The sequence below is a fragment of the Urocampus carinirostris genome, chromosome 17 (genome assembly GCF_059441175.1).
Source record: "Urocampus carinirostris isolate Australia breed hairy pipefish chromosome 17, RoL_Ucar_1.0, whole genome shotgun sequence".
Classification (NCBI taxonomy): Eukaryota; Metazoa; Chordata; class Actinopteri; order Syngnathiformes; family Syngnathidae; genus Urocampus; species Urocampus carinirostris.
This window is the reverse complement of record NC_142365.1, coordinates 14,702,602-14,722,677: the sequence shown is the minus strand read 5'-3', so window position 1 is coordinate 14,722,677 and position 20,076 is coordinate 14,702,602. Positions and strand designations below refer to the sequence as shown.

Below are 20,076 nucleotides of genomic sequence, written 5' to 3'. Positions count from 1 at the left end.
AAGTATGAAAAAGTCCTGAATATTAGGAAAAAAGTACAGAAAATATACATCAAGTGCTGAAAAGTATGAAAAATCCTAAATAGTAGGAAAAAGTACCGAAAATATACATCAAGTACTGATAAGTATGAAAAAGTCCTTAATAGTATGAAAAGGTACTGAAAATATACATAAAGTACTGAAAAGTATGAAAAAGTCCTGAATATTAGGAAAAAGTACTGAAAATATACATAAAGTACTGAAAAGTACGAATAAGTCCTAAATAGTAAGAAAAAGTACCGAAAATATACATAAAGTACTGAAAAATATGTCAAAGTGCCGAATAGAATGACAATAAAAAAAAGTACCAAATAATATGAAACAGTACTGAAAATATGCAAAAAGTACTGTCAAGTATGAAACCGTTTTGTAAAGTTAAAAAAAAGTATGAAAAAGTCCTAAACTATACTGAAAGTATACCCAAAGTATGAAAAAAATACTAAATAGTTTGAAAATATACAAAAGTATGAAATATTAGGAAAAAAATAACGAACCCCCACGTCCCCCACACTGCACCCGATAAATCTAAGATTCATATATCAGTTACAATATCTGTAGGAATTTCCGAGCCCCTCCCCCAAAAACAAACATTTGAAGTCGAGCTAGTGTCATGACAAGCTTCCCTATCAATTATTTAAGCTCCCCCATCCCCTGCAGGCAACCCCTCGCCCCCTCATGTCACCAACTCCAGCTCCTCTTCAAAGCCCCGCCTCTTCTCATATCAAGCGTCCAATCCATTATTTACAAGGCACAGACCCTGTTTAACCTTCCATGCAAGCCCCGCCCCTTATTTGTGTTCATACTCGTGCATTGATTAATAACTTGAGTATTTAAATGATTACATTCAATAACATTTTGGGCCCCTGGCAAAAAGTTGACGTGGGGTTCTTGAAAACATTTCCTCTGGACCCCAAAAGTTTTAGAAATAGATTCAATTATCTGCAATTGCACGTTTCAGCACACAATGTTTACGATGAATTGATCACACAATTCCGGTCACCATGGCGATCGTTTTCCTGCGGACGCGCACGAAACGTTATCCCTCTCTGCCCCTACGATGACGAAGGGACCTGGTCATACAAAAGAAACAGCTGTTGAAGAGTTAACTGTACTTATCCATGTATTCTCTACTCTCACCTTGCTGCTTCACTACGACTACTCAGGGGTGGCCTAAACACTCTCAATCGCTGGATACAGGAAGGAAAATTAGGAAGCAGGGGCTTCCTCGATGTGTGGACAAAGATCTGATCAAAGCCACTCCTGCCGTGATTTATCGGACTGAAATCATTCCCAGGGGCTTGATACTTACTGATGACCTGTGCCAAACCCTTTGAAATAGTTTTTTTTTTTTTTAATATATTTTTACGTTCAGGGACAATGCTTCGGAAAATGTTTACACACATTTTGGCACTGAATGAGTCAACCAGTGAAGCCCCCGCCCCTTGTTCCCCTATTTGTTTTCCACTCCATTCAAAATAATATTTAAAAAATATAAACACATTATTTTCAAAGGGAGACGCTTGGATTGTATACATATATATTGATTATCAGCAGGGTTGTGTAGGGTTACTTTAACTGGATTACTTTCAATTACTTTTGGATTACTCCAATACCAAATATGCTAATAAAAGACAAAAGAAACTAAATATGAATAAAATGACTAAATTTTGTGCAGGCTTGGGGGAGTAACGGAATACATGGAACGGCAATGATGTTGGCAAGCTGTTTGGATTTATTTTCATTTGGTTTCTGTCGCATTTTGTGTTAGTTTTGCCGGAGATCAAAGAGATCAAAGCCAGGAGAGAAAGCTTACCACGTGTTGTGAGTCATCATTTTATTCATATTTATTTTCTTTTGTCTTTTATTAGCATATTTGGTATTGGAGTCATCCAAAAGTCATTGAAAGTAATCCAGTTAAAGTAACCCTACCCAACCCTGATTATCAGGATCTTTTATAACTAAAAGAAATAATAAATAAACTTTATTGGTAAGTCATCGCGTGAATGAAAATAAAGAAATAAATATCCCATTTTCCAAAACGTTCTTTTTTTAATTAAAACCAAATAGTTTCAAAATTTCGATGAATGGAAGGTGCAGTGTTTGAAAAATATTTTTAAAATAAATAGTAGTTCGTTTGCACACAAAAGTGAGGTCAGTGATTGTAAATTTCACAATGAAATTGTTACTAAAGTGACTTTGTTTCCCTGAAGTGGAGGTAAAGTGTCTTGGTGTATTTACATGATTGTTGAGCTTCGAAAAGAAAAAAATGGGTGAGGGCGGGTTCTCAAACTGAGGGGCTGTGTCAGTCGGATGCAGAGATTATAATTCACGCGTTTGTTACTTCCCGTCTCGACTACTGTAATGCACTACTCTCCGGTCCCCCGAAGTCCAAAATCAAGAGTCTTCAGTACAAAATGCTGCAGCGAGGCTTTTAACGAAGACAAGAAAGTTTGATCACATGATCCCGATTTTAGCTAACCTGCATTGGCTCCCCGTTAGCCTAATATGTGATTTTAAGCTTCTCTTGGTATTATACAAAGTCATATATAGATATAAATATATAGGTTTTAGTATAATTTTGATTGTTACATGGCAAAAATGTTCCCAGTAGGTGGAGTAGATTCTCAGAAAACAACCAAGACCCAGCATTCATTATAGGGGCTGTGCAATTGGACAGATAGTTAAAAAGGGTGTGTTCAAAAAAAAATATCAGTGTCTGCTGTTGACTGTACAAACTCAAAACTATTTTGTATTTCCCAAAAGTAAGGTAGGGTTTAGCAATCATAATGCTTAATTGCATAAAGAGTTTTTTTATAACCGCTTTACATCTGTTTGGCAGAGTTAACCAAATCGTGGCACCTTTCAGTTGTCATTTCACGCCATGATTGCTAACAACAGTGGTGTGTTTGGGGCCATTCTCTTGTTGAAACATTTCAAGAGGATGTCCTCTTTAGCATAAGGAAACATAACCTTTTCAAGTATTTAGAAATACACAAACTGATCCATGATCCCTGGTATTTGATAAATGAGCCCAACACCAGAGTAGGAGAAACATGCCTGGAACATGATACTTGCACCACCATGCTACACGGTCTGTGTCCCCTGGACCCAAAAAGGGCATTTATACTTTCATCAGTCCACAATAGGCCAGTTGATGTGTTCTTAGGTGAATTGTAACCGCTTCTGCACATGCCTTTTTTTAAGAGGGACTTTGCGAAGAATTCTTGAAGATAAATTTGCTTCACACAGACTTCTTCTCACCGTCACGGCACTTACAGGTAACTGCAGACTGTGTTTGATCTTCCGGTCCATTTCAATAGTTGTCTTACGTTTTCTTCCACGTGTTTCTGTTTTTTCCCATTTTGAGGCATCGACGATCAATGTAGCTGAACAGGCACCCATTTTTTGCACCTTTTAATTGTTTCTTCCCTCTCCAATCAACCTTTTAATCAAAGAACACCGTTCTTTGGAGTAATATCTTGAACGACCCATATTCCTCAAAGCATGTTCTACCTGTGCTGGCTTATCTCATCTCATCTCATTAGCCGCACCGCTTATCCTCAGTAGGGTCGCGGGGGTGCCGGAGCCCATTCCAGCAATCATCGGGCAGTGGGCAGGGGACACCCTGAACTGGTTGCCAGCCAATCGCAGGGCACACAGGGACAGACAACTCGCTCGCTCATTCACACCTAGGGACAATTTGGACAGGCCAATCCACCTGAAATGCATGTCTTTGGAATGTGGGAGGAAACCGGAGTGCACGGGGAGAACATACAAACTCAAACTGGATTTGAACACGCGCTAAGCACAGCGCCGCCGTGCTGGCTTAATCATCCTTAAATAGGCACCACCCGATTCACACCTGATTCACACCTGTTTTTGTCTTTTTTGTTCCCCAAATTTGATGAACTCAGAGATTTGTTGGCACACTGCTTTTTTTTAACACAACCCTTTGAACTATTTTTGTCATGATTGCCGATTCAAGGCACCCGTGACTGCCTAATTGGCGCCAACGGCCCTGAGAGCTAAATGGCTGAGAGACTCTTTTTAAACCCCCGGCTTTCAAGAGAACGCCGTCAGATCGTTGCGAACCGATGTTCCCAGCTAGGGAAGCTCAAACTTTCAGACATTTTTCCTGCCCTGTTTTCCTCTGCCTGATACCCGTTGCCGACCTGTTTCCGGATCCGATTCTGCCCTGTTCTGCCATCCTGACATCCGACCTGTTTTGCCCCGCTACCTGCCTGACACCTGTTGCCGACCTCATTTCCGGACTCGATAACGCCCTTGCTCTCCCGTCCTGTCTTACGACTAGTATTCCTGCAAATCTACGATCATCCTCGCTCGACACGGAAGTGCCACTTCCGCGTTTCCAGCCACCTGCTACCCGTGTCCGTCGATCCTCAGATCGTGGAAGCAAGCCCTGGTCTCCCTCTTTAAAACTGTGAAAAACTGAGTAAATGAACGCTACTGGGTCCTGTCTCCGTTTCTGGCTTGTGACAATTTGCCCAATTGCACGGCTTTCAGAGCATGCCTATTGTGAATGCTGTTTTTTTTTTGTTTTCTGAGAATCTACTTCACCTACTGGTAACTCTTCTGGCATGTAAAAATAATAAATATACTAAAACCTGAGACTTTCTGGTAAATCACATTGCACTGCTATTGTTTTGAACAGCACTGTATAAATATGTATACATATACAGTGGGACTTGCTACTTCGCGGTTCCACGTTCGCGGGTTCAGAGCTTCGCGGGTCTAAAAGTAATAATAATAAAATAAAATTAAAAAAACATTTTTTGTTTCTGTTTTATTTTTTAAGCATTTTTGAAGGGGCGTCGCTACCTCGCAGATTTTCACTTTTCGCGGGTTGTTTTGGTCCCCATTAATCGGGTCTAAAAAATAATAATAATAAAATGTAAAAAAAAAAAATCAAAAATAATATGTTGTTTTTTTTTTAAGCATTTTTGAAGGGGTGTTGCTACTCCGCAGATTTTTACTTTTCGCGGGTAGTCTTGGTCCCCATTAACCGGGTCTAAAAAATAATAATAATAAAATAGAATAATTTTAAAAAAAATTAAAATTTAAACTTCGCAGATTTTCACTTTTCGCGGTTGGTTTTGGTCCCCATTAACCGCGATAACCGAGGGATTACTGGATATAGATTTTGTATCCAGAAAAAAACGAGACCTAGTAATCATGGGAAGGATTCTGCCCCGACCCCAAAAGTTTGAGAACGCTCCCGATAGAGTGCAAAAGAAGTCAGTGTTAATTCTTAAGATTAGAAGAGTTGCCGCGTCGGTTTATTCCAGAGTCCATCGTCTCTAGACCGGCCCCTGCCAGAATCAGTGCCCGGCCGAGAATTTCATTCGCTTCTGCTTCTGGCGCTGGTTGCAGAACCAGACCCGGACCACGTTCCTTTTCAGCTCCAGCTTCTCGGCAATGGCGGCGATCTTCTCCGAGGACGGCCGGGGCTGGATGGCGAAGTAGGCCTCCAGGGAGCGCTTCTCGGGGGCAGTGATGGAGGTGCGCCGGCGCCGCCCGGGGTCCTCGGCCCCCGGGACCTGGGTGGCAACGGGGGGTTCGCCCCCCTGCCGTCGAGCCGCCTCGGCCTCCTGCAACCAGGTTTGCAAGACGGGTTTGAGCGCCATCATGTTGTTGTGGGAAAGCGTGAGCGACTCGAAGCGGCAGATTGTGCTCTGGCTCAGCGAGCCCACGCCGGGGATCTTCAGCTCGGCCAGGGCGGACCCCACGTCGGCTTGGGTGACCCCCAGTTTCACGCGACGCTGCTTGAAGCGCTCGGCGAAAGCTTCCAGTTGACGGGGGTCCGATTCCACCTCCCCCGGGGTTGGCGACGCCATGGCCTGGTGCAGCTGCCCCGAGCTCTGCAGGTGGCGGGGGTGAATTACTGTTCAGGTTTCTATGTGTTTGTATACAAAAATATTGCAAAAGTCTGCACACCCTTAGAAAATGGTTCAGTGTCATTGAGGGTATATTGAGGTCTATTTTGAGAGTATTTTAGAGAATTTTTGCAAAACATTCAAGCAAGATTCAGATTTCTCGGAGTTGATAAACAAAGACATTGCAAAAGTCCGCACACCCTTAGAAAATGGTTCAGTGCCATTGACAGCATTTTCAGGTCTATTTCAAGAATTTATCAATCATATTTTAGAGAGTTTTTTTACAAAGCATTAAAGGAAGATTCAGATTTCTCGGAGTTGATAAACAAAGACATTGCAAAAGTCCGCACACCCTTAGAAAATGGTCCAGTGCCATTGACGGCATTTTGAGGTCTATTTTGAAAATGTATAAATCATACTTTAGAGATTTTTTACAAAACATTCAAGCATGATTCAGATTTCTCAGAGTTGATAAACAAAAACATTGCATAAGTCTGCACACAATTAGAAAATGGTTCAGTGCCATTGACGAAATTTGATGTCCAATTTGAGAACCTTTAAATTATCTTTTTAGAGATTTTTTTACAAAACATTTAATCAAAGTTCTGATTTATTGGGATTTGTAAACAGAAACATTGCAAAAGTCTGCACACCCTTAAAAATGGGTTCTGTGTCACTGACAACATTTTGAGAAGTACTAAATCATTTTTTAGAGATTTTTTACTACTGCAAAACTCAGATTTTTCGGGGTTTCTAAACAAAAACGGTGCAAAGGTCTGCACAATTAGGAAATCGACCAATGCCATCGACTGTGTTTAAGGACTATTTAGGGGATGTATTAAGATTTTTGAAAAACATTTTACTAAAATTTACAGCATAATTCAGTTTTTTGGCAGGCTTTGTATACAAAAACATTGCAAAAGTCTGAAACACCCTTGGCTTAGTGGCATTCACGGCATTTAAGGTTTATTTTGGGAAGATTTTTATCTATCTTCAGCAGGATCGCGGGGGTCCTGGAGCCCATCCCAACTATCTTCGGGCAAACGCCGCACAGGAAGGCTGGTAGCTGGATTTGATCTCATGACCTCAGAACTGTACCTCGGACACGCTAACCACTCCCTCGCCTTGCCGCCTGGGGACATTTTCATAATTGTTTTATTCCAAATATTCTTTTATTGTCATTCTATTACAGGATTACCACTTTGGTTTTCTTTTTCTAATTTCCCAAGCAAAAACATTGCAAAAGTCTGCACACCTTTAGGAAATTGTTGCCGTTTTACGTTCATTTTGGGATTTCGTTTAACATTTTTTTTTAAATTCCGTAACGAACACAAAAAAAAATCAGCTGATTATTTTACAGGAATTGACCAAGCATGACAAAATGTTTTGTTCGTAAAAAAAGAAGCTTTTGTCTGAGAATTTTATATTACATAACAGATTTCACTCGAAAATACATAAAACACAAATTATGGATGTATAAAACTATCTTTTTAAGGTTCAAATATAATTTGTAGTGCTCCCCGAAAAAAGACGTATGAGCTGTCCATGGTGCTGATTCCGTTTTTGTTTTTTTTACTTGTGATAATTCAAAACTGAACACATCAAATTATAACCTACTTTCGTTTATACTTTTTATTTAGTGAAACACCAGGGGTCTCCAACATGGTACCCGTGGGCACCAAATAACCCCCGAAGAGCGCTTTAACAGCCTGCGGACGGATTCTGAAGGTAGGTCATAGTAATTTCCTACTTGCGAGAGAAATCATTGACATGATCAGTGTCCTTAAAAACAATGTTTTTCTGGTTGATTCTCCTTATTTTTACCTTGCTTTTAAAAATTACAATCTTATAATAATACAGTAACAACTTAGTAATAAAATATACTGCTATTTTAGAACTGCAATTAAAACCAGCAGCCTTTTACACTAATCAGTATGAAAAAATAGCTCTCAGGTTCAAAAAGGTTGCTGACCACTGCTTTATACAACTTTAAGAAAAATAACAAACTTATATGCACATTTGGTACTAAAAATTTAGGTAATACAAAACATAATAAAATTCAAATTGTAACTTCACAGTCATGATATTATTAGCTAAAAAACTTTTAAATGTCAGATTTGATTCGTGTATTACATCATTTATTTATTCCCCCCCTTCTTTTCCAGGATTTAACTTTTCCATATTAGAATAGAATAGAATAGAATAGAATAGAATAGAATAGAATATACCTTTATTGTCATTGTTACAACATGGGATATATTGTGACAACGAAATTGGACGTGGCACTCCAGTTCCACATTTTACGGTTGAGGATAAGGAAAACAAAGAGATAAAGGAACAAAGAAGATGTTTTAACTGTCTTTGTTGTATAGGCTTTGTTTCCTCCGGAGGGGGGGGTGTATGAGGGGGTGAGGGACAGACAGAGATGGGCGGATCCAACTAGATGTTTGATCTTACTGTACACACGGTCCAGTGTTTTTTCCCTAATTGCTCAGTCCACGTGTTGAATGGATTTGGGAATTACAGTCCTTAAACATGCCCGATTAAAGTTGCCGGAGACGATAAAAGCTCCGTCGGGGTGTGCAAGCTGATTAATGTGGTAAGTGCAAGTTATAACAAATCCAATGTTAAGAATTTATGGAGATTTTTTTTAAATGTACTTTCATAAATTGTTAGAGCCAAATGTCATTGCACTTACAGTAAACATATGGACACTTTTGTAGCATTTTTTTTTCCTGAGTTACTTTTAAACCGGATAATTAAGAAGGAACTAGACCCACCTCGCTAGGGTGCGGCGACACCATGGCAGCCATGGCCTGGTGCAGCTGCCCCATGCTTTGCAGGTGGTGGTGGCGACGAGGCTGGTGAAGATAGGGCGCTCCAGATTCTGCTGCACCCATCCCCAGGCTGGTAGACAAGTGCTCCAAAAGATCTCCAGCTTCCAGTGGGGGTCCTAGTTGGAATCCGTGGTGGTGGGGTGAGGGCGAAAGGACCCCGCCGCCGCTTATGCCGGGTTCCCGCTTAGCTTGCGACGCTAAGATGCCGTCAGCTGCCGCCTGCAGCGCTAGCAGGCTCTCCTCGGTAACGCCACCTAATATATTGGCCGTCAACTAGGAGAGGAGGGGGAGGGTGGGTCATTGTGTCGACAGTAATTTTAAATTAAAATGGAGAACTAACAAAATCATATCAAATCATGTTTACAGTAATCCCTCCTTTTTCCAAAAAGGAGCAATGATAGTCAAAATCTACGATGTAGAAACTGTATTGCAAGGTTAGTTATAGTGGCCTACAAGGCAATTGCTTTTCTGTCAGAAATAATTTTCTGTGTTAAATACACGGGTAACTCTTTATACAAGAAAAACTTTGATACACAACATTTCTTAACAAAATTCTTGCTTGTTTTACGAAGGAAAATACACTTCACAAGCAGTCCCAGAGGCTACCACTAGAGACTGCTAGACAGCTCGGTCCAGTTTGAACATGTGCTTCCCGCCATCAATAATAATAATAATAATAATAATTTCCCTTGTATTGTCATTCTTTGTAACAATGTACACAGAACGAAATGTCGATACACCTGACCCGTTGTAGCGAGTCGATGCAGCCGCAGCCAACAGAGGGCGCCGCCATTATACCAATTAGGTATGTCTCGGTCGAGGCGCGAACCAGCGACCTCCCAGTCTCAAAGCGGGCACACTACCATCTAGGCTACTGAGCTGGTAAGTACCTGATTCCGCGCCCTTGGTTATACCAGTAGAGCAGTGTTTTTCAACCAGTACACCGGGGCACATTAGTGTGCCGGGAGACCTTGTCTACTGTGCCGCAGGAAATTTCCATAAAAAAAACATGCCATTGTTCAGTATATTTCCTTTTATTTCAGTCATCAGCCAAAAACCTTTAACATTCATCCACCCGGCAGCAGTTTCTTATTCTTTTACCCTTTATATATTAATTATGAGGTAGACAGGGAAATGTTATTAATAATTTATTTTGTTTGATGAAGCTGTTCAGGATTGTACTCCAATAGAAATAATACTGTTAATCAGTGTAAAAATGTTGCTTTCAATTGTACTCATTTGGATTGGTATTTTCTTCTTTTTTTAAAAAACAGAAAAAGTTTATATAGTAAAATAAAAAGTCGTACTGGCAGATCTTTTTGCTCATTAAGTATTATTTTTATATTATTATTTTTTTAGAAAAATAAATTAAAATATGTAGTTAAACTTATAAAAGTTAGAAATATAGTAAAATCCAAAATTACTGTAATATGATTAACCAAAATAAATAACCTGTATAACCTCCAGATCCACAGTGACCACAAATAATGATAAAAATATTACACTGTCAATTGAGGCGACATGATCGTTTTAGCTTTAAAATTAAAAAAAAATTGAATTAATATCGTAACATTTTCGACAGAGAGTGTGCCTCAAGATTTTTTTTGTGCCTCGTCTCAAAAAAGGTTGAGAAATATTGGTGTAGAGTATTAAGTTTAAGGTATTCCGCAGAAAGTTTGTTTTGATCGCATTTCTTTATAGCATCTCCTCTTTTTTTCTACTTTTTGTGACCTTAGCCATGAGTTCCGGAAAGGAAAATAGTAAGGTGTCTCAGAATGAAAGGAGAATGATGAAATACAGCGACAAATAGTAGAAAAACACAAGTGCGGTGTTAGTATGAGTGACCAAGCCAAAGAATACAACCAGGAAGCAGCGAGTGCCGATCACAAAGCCGCAGAATAATTTATGCAGCGCTTTGCACTTCCGAGGGAGGAAATATTCCTGTTGCAAAAAAAAAAGAGGAAAAGAGGACGAACTAGAGAAGCTGTCTTACGACATAGGAGATTGGAGAGGTGCTGGCTAAGTAGGAGGAACTTGCTGTCTTTTTAAAAAAGTGGCCTTCCTTTATGCATTTCAGCAACATTTTGAAGGGGAGGCAGAGACAAATAAGTTTCCTTTCAAAAGACTTTCAGAAAATGATAGTGTTGGAAATCCAGGGTTTACATTCATTTGGAGTTAGTGAATTTAATTTCAAGTATACATTAAATGGCTGCGTATCATCAAAAAATCGTGCACTTGTCGCGATTACTAATGCGGGGCAACTGAGTCTGCTTCGTTGCCGCCAACAGCCTTGGACCCTGATTGGCTGTTGGACTCTTTTTAAACCCCCGCCTTACTGACAATATTCGTCAGATCGTCTGCAAACCTACGCTACACGCTAGGCAAGCTTTTGTGACTCCTGATTCTATCCTGCCCTGTTTTCCGTCTGATTCCCGTTGCCGACCTCTTTTCTGGACTTATTTATGTTTTTGCTCCTCCGTCCCGGCCATCGACCTGTTTTTTCTCGCTCTCGACACTGCCTTCGCTCGACACGGAAGTGCCACTTCCGCGTTCCCAGCTATCTGCTACCTGTGACCGACGATCATCAGATCATGGGTGCAAGTCCTTTCCTCCTTCTGAATAAAGCTGAGTAAACGAAACCAATTGGGTCCCGCAGGGTTGGGTAGGGTTACTTTAACTGGATTACTTTCAATTACTTTTGGATTACTCCAATACCAAATATGCTAATAAAAGACAAAAGAAAGTAAATACGAATACAATTACTAAATTTTGTGCAGGCTTGGGGAGTACCGGAATACATAGAACGGCAAAAATATTGTTGGCAAGATGTTTGGATTTATTTTCATTTTGTTTCTGTCGCATTTTATGTTGGTTTTGCCGGAGATCAAAGAGATCAAAGCCAGGAAAGAAAGCTTACCACGTGTTGTGAGTCATAATTTTATTCATATTTAGTTTCTTTTGTCTTTTATGAGCATATTTGGTATTGGAGTAATCCAAAAGTAATTAAAAGTAATCCAGTTAAAGTAACTCTACCCAACCTTGGGGTCCCGTCTCCGTTCCTGGTCCCTGACTAGCACCTTCGCTCCTCCCGCAAACACAAGCGGGAACTCGAGCTACGAGCACGATCCTGGAACAAATTAAGACCATTGTATATAGTACAAGGCCAATTATTGATGTGAGTTCATTAAGAAGTGTTCTACATAAATATGTTTTGTTTATTTGTGCTTTGAGTTTAAAAATATTGCAAAATAACACCACAACCAGGTTTCCTGCATTGCTTTCGTTTCCGGCGATCTCGAAGTAAACAAAAACTCACACCATTGCAAACTTGATGGTTGCATGTCCAATGCATCTCCATCCATGTTGAAAGTTTAACAACTTTTTACTACAGTGTCATGGATATGACACCGAGTTAAACCACCAAAGAAGTCACAGTCTTGTTCCATGGACAGACTGAGGAGATCATTTCTTCCTCATGCCATGAGGCACTTTAACTCCACCCGGGGGAGTAAAAGCCCACATTAAACCCCACCCCACATTTGCATATTACCCTATTTTTGTTACAGTGTGTATTTTATGTAGCACTATTCAAATACTCTATATCAACACGTTATATTGGGTATTTCTGTATTCTATTTATTTTATTTTATTATTATTTTATTTTTCAACACAAGGATACTGCTGGAAGTTTGAATTTCCCTACAGGGATGAATAAAGTATCTATCTATCTATCTATCTATCTATCTATCTATCTATCTATCTATCTATCTATCTATCTATCTATCTATCTATCTATCTATCTATCTATCTATCTATCTATCTATCTATCTATCTATCTATCTATCTATCTATCTATCTATCTATCTATCTATCTATCTATCTGTGAAGGACCATAACCACGGGGGTTCTGTCATCTAGGCTTTAATTTCCTTCTCTAGATGGTGAAAACTGCAACAATACATGACAGTGACTCGATGCATGTGCCAATATGTTCGCAAAAATACAGTTTATGAACTTTACATCTGCCTGAATTAATACTAAATATATTTGCTTTATTATCGACTAAGCACTTTTAGAAACTTAGAGCGTTGCATTAATGATTCTTCAACATGGAGGGAAACGGAATTGATGTGAAACTGTCAAGTCAACAATAGTGTAAGTCTATTTACTTCTAGAAAGTGACGAGGGGAACCTAGAATACGTCTTATTTCTCTATAATTTTTAATTTATAGCTCAAATTTACGTGACATATTTAAGTAAAACACTTCTTCGTGAGCTTACATCCGTTTTAGCTGGTAGGAGAAAACAAAATGCTTTCGACTTTCCTTTAGCATGTTGAGAAGTTCCACCCTGGCTTTTAGAGAAACTTGAAATTGAAAAGGATTTTGTCGTACGTCGTGTAGGTTTTTCAAGTTGTTTTACGTACGTGTACATAAACCGCAACGTTTTTGACGCACAGGCAGACACAGGCAGAAAAGAGGCGGGCGACTGTTGAGTCAGTCCGAATGCAGAACACAACGCACACAAAAAAAAATCCGAAAAGTAAAGTGGGATACAGTGAGGGATTACTGTACACATTCGATTACCCCGGGCCCTTCCCAATGGTGAACCCGACCTACCTGGGGCCCCTGGGGGCCCCCCCTCCGCAGGCCCTCGTGGAGGAGCCCCAAGTGCTGCTTGCCGTCCACCGTCATCATCATCATCTTCCTCGCGTCCTTCCCGAAGATCGTCCAACTCCGGACTGAGAGCGTCTCTTTTGAAAACCCCGCCCCCTCTCCTCCCTCAATGCCCCGCCCCCTCGCAAGCTTAACCCCCCTTCTCTTCATGACACGCCCCCTCGCAACCCTACCCCCTCCATCTCCTCTTGCACTTTCCCAGCTATAGTTACAATAAGTACGCCATCCAGCTCAAAAGTTTCATAGATAGATAGATAGATAGATAGATAGAAAGATAGATAGAGAGAGAGAGAGAGAGAGAGAGAGAGAGAGAGAGAGAGAGAGAGAGAGAGAGAGAGAGAGAGAGGGAGAGAGAGAGAGAGAGAGAGAATAATGAAGCAAAAAGAATACAATACACAAATACCCAATGTGACGTGTTATATAGAGTATCTAGATAGTGCTTCACAGAATACACACTGCAATAAAAATACGGTAATATGCAATGTGGGGGGGGGGGGGGGGGGGGGTTTAATGTGGGCCTTTACCGTCATGTGGAGTTAAAGAGCCTCATGGCATGAGGAAGAAAAGATCTCCTCAGTCTGTCCGTGGTACAAGACTGTGACAGCAGTCTGTCGCTGAAGCTGTTCTTCTGTCTGGAGACAATGCTGTGTAGTGGATGTGATGAATTGTCCATGATTGACCGCAGCTTTTCCAGTGCCCGTCCCTCAGCTACTGTTGTCAGGCTGTCCAGCTCTGTGCCCACAACAGAGCTCGCTTTCCTCACCAGTTTATTAAGACGAGAGGCATCCTTCTTGACGCTGCCTCCCCAACACGCTGCCGCATAGAAGAGGGCACTTGCCACAACAGTCTCATAGAATATTTTCAGGAGCTTTTTGTAGATGTTGAAGGACACCAACCTTCTGAGGAGGTAAAGTCGGCTTTGACCTTTCCTACATAGAGCTTCTGTGTTGGCAGTCCAGTCCAGTTTATTGTCCAGCTGCGCACCCAGGTATTTGTAGGTCTGGACAAATTCTACACCTTCTCCTTTGATGGTTACAGGAACCGGGTGAGTTCTAGTTCTCCTGAAGTCCACCACCATCTCCCTGGTCTTGGTGGTGTTCAGGTGCAGGTGGTTTGCATCGCTCCATTGGACAAAGTCCTGAATCAATTTCCTGTACTCCTCCTCCTCCTACCCACTTGTATATAGCGAAAGTCTGCACACCCTTACAAATTTGTTCAGTGCCATTGACGGTGTTTAACGTCCAACTTTTTCTTTAAAAAAAAAAATCTGATATTTTTCTGTACTTTTATTTGGATTCATTTATGAAATTACTACTTTCATTATTTTTCAAGGTAATTTAGCAAACAAACACATTGCAAAAGTCTTCACACCCTCAGGAAATGGTTCAGTGCCACAGATGGCAATAAAGGTCTATTTTGATAAATTTTTGTTTGATTTCTTTTTAATTTGCAAAAGTCTGCACACCCTTTTTAAATGTTTCTTGGGCATTCACTGCATTTTGAATCCATTTTGAGACTCTTTTTTAGATAATTTTTCTGTCGTTCTTTTATTTTAATTTTTTTAAAAGAATACCACTTTGATTTAGTTAGTTAGTAGTAATTTACCAAGCAAGACATTGCAAAAGTCTGCACACCCTTAAGAAATCGTTCAATACCAGTATTTTACGTCCATTTTGAGACTTTTTTTATCTGATTTATTTTAACTTCTGTCTAGATTTCCATTTACATTCTTTATAAGTATTTACAGAGCGAGACATTGCATAAGTCTACACACCCTTAGAAAATGGTTCAGTACCAGTGACGGTATTTTACGTCCATTTTCAGACATTTTTTATTTTATCGATTTTAACTTCTGCCTAGATTACCATTTACATTTTTCATAGGTATTTACCGAACAAGACATTGCATAAGTCTACACACCCTTGGGAAATGGTCCATTGACGGTATTTTCTATTTTGAAAGATTTTATATAATTTCTTCCCGAGCATAAACATTGCATAAGTCTGCACCTCGTTTGTAAATCATTCAGTGCCATTGACAGTGTACAGAGGGATTTTTAAAAATCTGTTTATTTTGTACTTTAGCTGTGATATTGTAAAGTTAACACATCAAATTATCACCGACTTCTGTTTATTTATTTTATTTAGTGAAATACAGAATACAACTTCAAGAAAAATAACACATTTATACACACATTTTTCTCCCAAAAAATAAAGGAACAACAAAAAAGTATTACATTCCAAAACATAACTTAAATGTTGTGATTTATCTAATAACACTTTTTCATGTAAGATTTTATTCATATTTTTTTCTATTTTTCCAGGATTTGACGATTCTATACTGAACTCGATCTTTAATTGGAAATGGCTCCCTCTAGTGGTAATTGTTGGGACAGAATGTCGTCGTTCTCAAATATACCGATACTTTTGTAGTGTTTTTCCCCGAGTTACCTTGAAAATGGGCAACAAAAAAGATTTGCCAACGAACGAGACGATCCAATCTCGCTGCTCTCGTCTTCTTCTTTTTTCAGGTGGTCAATAATGCAGCAGGCAACATGGCGGGCGAGCGGCTCATTCATTATTCAGGCTTCATTGTTTGGAGACTGTCATCCAGTTTTTATCTATTTTTAAGATGGAAAAGGAGTGATCTGGTACTACTTCCTACTCTTTTACGTTGAAGTCAATATTTGGAGAAAATACACATGTGTGGGATCATTTCACTGAGGGTTGTACAGTGATCCCTTGCTCTTTCGCGGTTTACTTATCACGGTTTTCGGTTATCACGACACTCTGCATTCTGATTGGCTAAACAGTTGCCCTGCCCCCTTTCTGCTTCTCTGTCTGGGCGTCATTTTCAATTTCAAGTTTCTCTAAATGACATCATGTCAAAAACACGCTCTGCAAGACAGAGGGAGATGCTTTCTATCGCTGACAAAGTTGGACTTCTCCACATGCTAAGCTTGTTCTGGAGCCACATGAGGGTATTTGGACCTCCCTGGTACTTTTTCCAGAAATGTTTGATAGTGGAAAAATACATGGTTTACTGTAGGAAGGAACCGGAAGGTAAATGCAGTTTTACATAATTTCCACATGATGGCGGGGAAGCATTATGTAAAGCTAATCGTGTCCTTAATTCATACAATATTGCAGTATTGTTTTTAAAACTATACTTCGACAGGATGTGGTTATTTGTAAAAAAAAAAAAAAAAAAGTTTATTAAGTACAGAACTTTTATTATTTAAATAAATGAATGCTAGTCTACAGGGTAGGGTTTTTGATGGAGGTGGGGGGTCTTGAGGGTTAGAGAGGATAAGGGTGGGGTCCGGAATTTAAAACTATGTTAATATGAATGCTTTTTTTTTTTTAAATACAATTTTAGTTCTTCACGATTTTTTTTCTAAAAGTGAGGTGCAAAAAAAAGGAGACGAGACAGCAGTTTAAGATGACATTTCATGGAATGCTTTTGCTTCGCTTTTTCTTTTCTCATTAAAATTGTCAAAATATTTTTTGGTCTTTTTTTTCCCCCAATATCAATTTTTTTTTTTGCCAGATGTTTTGTTTTCCTTTTCTCCCGCAAGCAGCCCATTCCTTTTTCTTTATTAGCAAAAGCAAACATGCTTTGAAATTAGAAAACAGTTTTCTTTTTGTACAAACTCAAGGACAAGAAAAATAGAAACGGTAACAAATCCCATCATTTTTGTTTTTCTCCTTCACTAAACACACAAATACAAAAAAGGAAGCGGAATTTACAAGAACCTAGTAAGTTACGATGTCCGACCGAGGACCGGAAAGAGAAAACATGTTTGAGGTGCCGGGATGTATTCACATGCAGGCAAAGCTCAATAAATATTATTTTGGTTGGTGTTCATCGGAAAAGAATTCGGAAATGTAAACCGTCTAGTTGGTTGGTTTTTCAAAATAAAACAACAAAAATGAATAGTCAGTTATGAGAAAAGAGTACGTTGTTTTTCGGAGAAAAACCCATCTGATGTTATGAGAAGAGTAGGTTGGTTTTTCAAAATAAACAGTCTGTTATAAAAACAGTACGTTTTTTTCCCCAAAATTAAACTAAAAACCAAAAGATCTAATGTTGTGAGATTATGGTATTTCAAAATAAAACAATCACTTTGTTTTAAGAAAAAAAAAATTAAAAACGGAATAGATTGTTTTTGTCTTCTTAAAAATACAAACTCTGATGTTGATAAAGTACTTTATGAGGAGTCAATTCGTTTTATTAATAAAAACAAAAAAGTATGATGTTATGAACAGAGTTAATGGTTTTTTTTCCAATTTTAAAACTAAAAAAATAGAAAACACATACTCCGACGTTATGAGTTCAGGGAGCATTTTTTCAAAACCCCCCCCCAAAAAACGTGATGCTAGGAAAACACAGTACAATTGTTTATTTTGTAAAAACCAACCCAAAAATGTAAGCTGATGTTATGAGAACAAAGTACATTGGTTTTTCAAAATAAAATAAAAAAACAGTAAGATTATTTTTCTTAAGCAAATATACAAAATTTACACAACAACCATTATTATCAAATCTAAAATACGAAAAAAAAAAGAAAATCCGTCCAGGGTTGACGTCAGTAAGGCGCAAAAAATTCAATTATTTTCTCCATTTATATATATTTATATATATATCCATTCTAAAAATTAAGGATTTGATTTTTCACATTCAAACATCAGTTTATGGATATTAAACATTTGTTTTTCGAAAGCAGAAGTCACAACGCAAAAAACTATTTACAGGAAATGATGAACGGAACTTTCCGACAAAGAAAATCGTCATAAAGTTGTTTTTACATATATTTTTTTACAGAATTACCAATTGTTGGTGGGTGCAGTACACCTCGGAGGTGTGTGGGGGGCGCTGTAGCCAAACCATACCAAGAAAAACGCTGGTCATAGAATGACGGGGGGAAAAAAACAATCTTAAATACAGTAATGTATAAAAATAGCTTTTCACAGTAGACGTCAATTTTGCTCGAAAGGAAACCGGGTGGGGGCGGGGTTAGGAAAGTGGGCGGGGCCTGTCCGCCGTCACGACTCCCCTATCGCCTCCACGATCTGCTTTCGTTCTTCTCCTCTTCGTCGTCGTCTTCTTCCTCTTCTTCCTCCTCGCCGGGCAGGAAGGAACCACCTTCCTTCTAGTGGAGGGGGGGAATAGATAGAAATGTTTTAAAACATTTGTTATAAATGAAAACAAAGAAGCTGTTAGCAAACAAATTTTCCCCAAATTGGAGGTGGACATAGATGCATCGATTTAAAGCAGGGGCGTCAAAATCAATTGAGCTCAATTAGAAAAAAGTCGCGGGAGAGAAAGAAAAAGAGCAAGAAAGAAAAAGAAAGAGAGCAAGAAAGACAAAGACAAATAAAAAAGGAGAGAAAGAAAGAGAAAGGAAAACGAGAGACAATAACAGAGCGAGAGAACTAGAGATGAAGAGAGGAGAGAAAGAAATCCAGCTACAATTGTTCAGTGAGTGGCGACCCATGCTTTGGACTAAAGTAGGGCTTTGGTGCTATATTCAATGGTCTTTTTACTGTGGTGTCTTTGTACTCCTAGGGTCAAGGGTATATAGTATTTAGGTAGGGTTAAGGGTAAGTATAAGAAAGGAAGTAGGGTAAAGAATAAGTGTTCGAGGGGTAGGGTAAGGGGTTCCTGTCAGGGGGGGCCAGGAGGAGGGTTAATGTTAGAGGAGACTAAGGGTAGGATTAAGGGTTAGTGTTAGAGAGGGCTAGATGTAGGGTAAAGGGTCAGTGTTTTAGGGTGTTAAGAGTAGGGTTAAAGGTTAGTGTTAGAAGGGGTAAGGTCAAAAGTTAGTGTTAAAGGGGGTTGGGAGTAGGGTTAGTGTTAGAGGAGACTAAGGGTAAGATTAAGGGTCAGTGTTTCAGGGCGTGAGGAGTAGGGTTAAAGGTTAGTGCAAGAAGGAGCTAGGGGTAGGGTTTAAAAGTAGTGTTCGAGGGGGCTAGGAGTAGGGTTAAGGGTTAGTGTTTCGGGTAGCTGGGAGTAGTGTTAAAGGCTAGTGTTAGAGGGGGCTGGGAGTAAGGTAAAGGGTTAGTGTTCAGAGAGGGTCAGCGTTGGACGGGTTAGGTGTAGGGTTAAAAGTTGGGCTAGGAGTAGTGTTAAGGATTAGAGTCTGAGGGGTTAGCGTTAACAGTTAGTGTTCGCGGGGCTAGGGTTAATGCAGGGGTCGGGAACCAATAGCTTGCAAGCCAGATATGGATCTTTTCGTGAGTACATATGGTGTGGAGAGGGCAAAGTCCCAACTACAGTTCACAGTCAAGATCTCACACCAACAGACCCCGTTTTAGCTATAAGTGGCTAACTAATCCCTTATATGGAAGCTTATTCAATGTATGTTCACTGTTCAGACACTTTATTTTGTGGGTTTCATCATAAACTGTAAACACCAAAAACGCCACCCAAGCGCACAGCAATTTGATTGGGTGAGCGGTAGGGGTGGGGAGAGCGCTGCACACAGCGCCGACAGCACCGAAAGTATATCCATGTCTGCAGTATTTTGTGACATTTTACGAAAGAACTCTGCTTGCACCTTAAAGTCAAAATGAGCCTCAACGATCTTAGGTAACTGTGGGAGGGAGACAAGCGTGCATTCTCGCTCTCTCA

At 39.6% G+C, this 20,076-nt stretch overlaps 2 protein-coding genes across 5 annotated transcripts in view; both read right to left on the bottom strand.

Annotated features, from left to right (window-relative positions):
• Positions 1-4,487: 4,487 nt before the first annotated feature.
• Positions 4,488-13,494, bottom strand: pou4f3 (POU class 4 homeobox 3). Its single transcript, XM_088321192.1, has 3 exons — positions 13,387-13,494; positions 8,711-9,040; positions 4,488-5,915 (listed from the first exon to the last, which is right to left on the bottom strand). The coding sequence occupies exons 1-3, from the start codon at positions 13,468-13,470 to the stop codon at positions 5,376-5,378; spliced, it is 954 nt and encodes a 317-aa protein (XP_088177318.1). The 5' UTR covers positions 13,471-13,494; the 3' UTR covers positions 4,488-5,375.
• A 3,384-nt stretch (positions 13,495-16,878) lies between these two features.
• The window catches only part of rbm27 (RNA binding motif protein 27), a 31,733-nt gene continuing 28,535 nt past the window's right edge, over positions 16,879-20,076 (bottom strand). For 3 of the 4 annotated variants that reach the window (XM_088320655.1, XM_088320657.1, XM_088320658.1), the window contains one exon: positions 16,879-18,595. In XM_088320655.1, the coding sequence (XP_088176781.1) occupies positions 18,500-18,595 (96 nt within the window). In that variant the 3' untranslated portion in view covers positions 16,879-18,499. The remainder of the gene's footprint in view (positions 18,596-20,076) is intronic. The other variant, XM_088320656.1, reaches the window with a different exon arrangement.

What these genes read in the sequence shown, in the direction of transcription:
- pou4f3 (XM_088321192.1), bottom strand. Translation starts at nt 13,470, where the DNA reads ATGATGATGATGACGGTGGACGGCAAGCAGCACTTGGGGCTCCTCCAC. An exon ending in GGGGCCCCCAGGGGCCCCAG is followed by an intron (nt 9,041 to 13,386) that starts GTAGGTCGGGTT and finishes CTCCTCTCCTAG; the next exon opens with TTGACGGCCAATATATTAGG. An exon ending in TGTCGCCGCACCCTAGCGAG is followed by an intron (nt 5,916 to 8,710) that starts GTGGGTCTAGTT and finishes CGCCACCTGCAG; the next exon opens with AGCTCGGGGCAGCTGCACCA.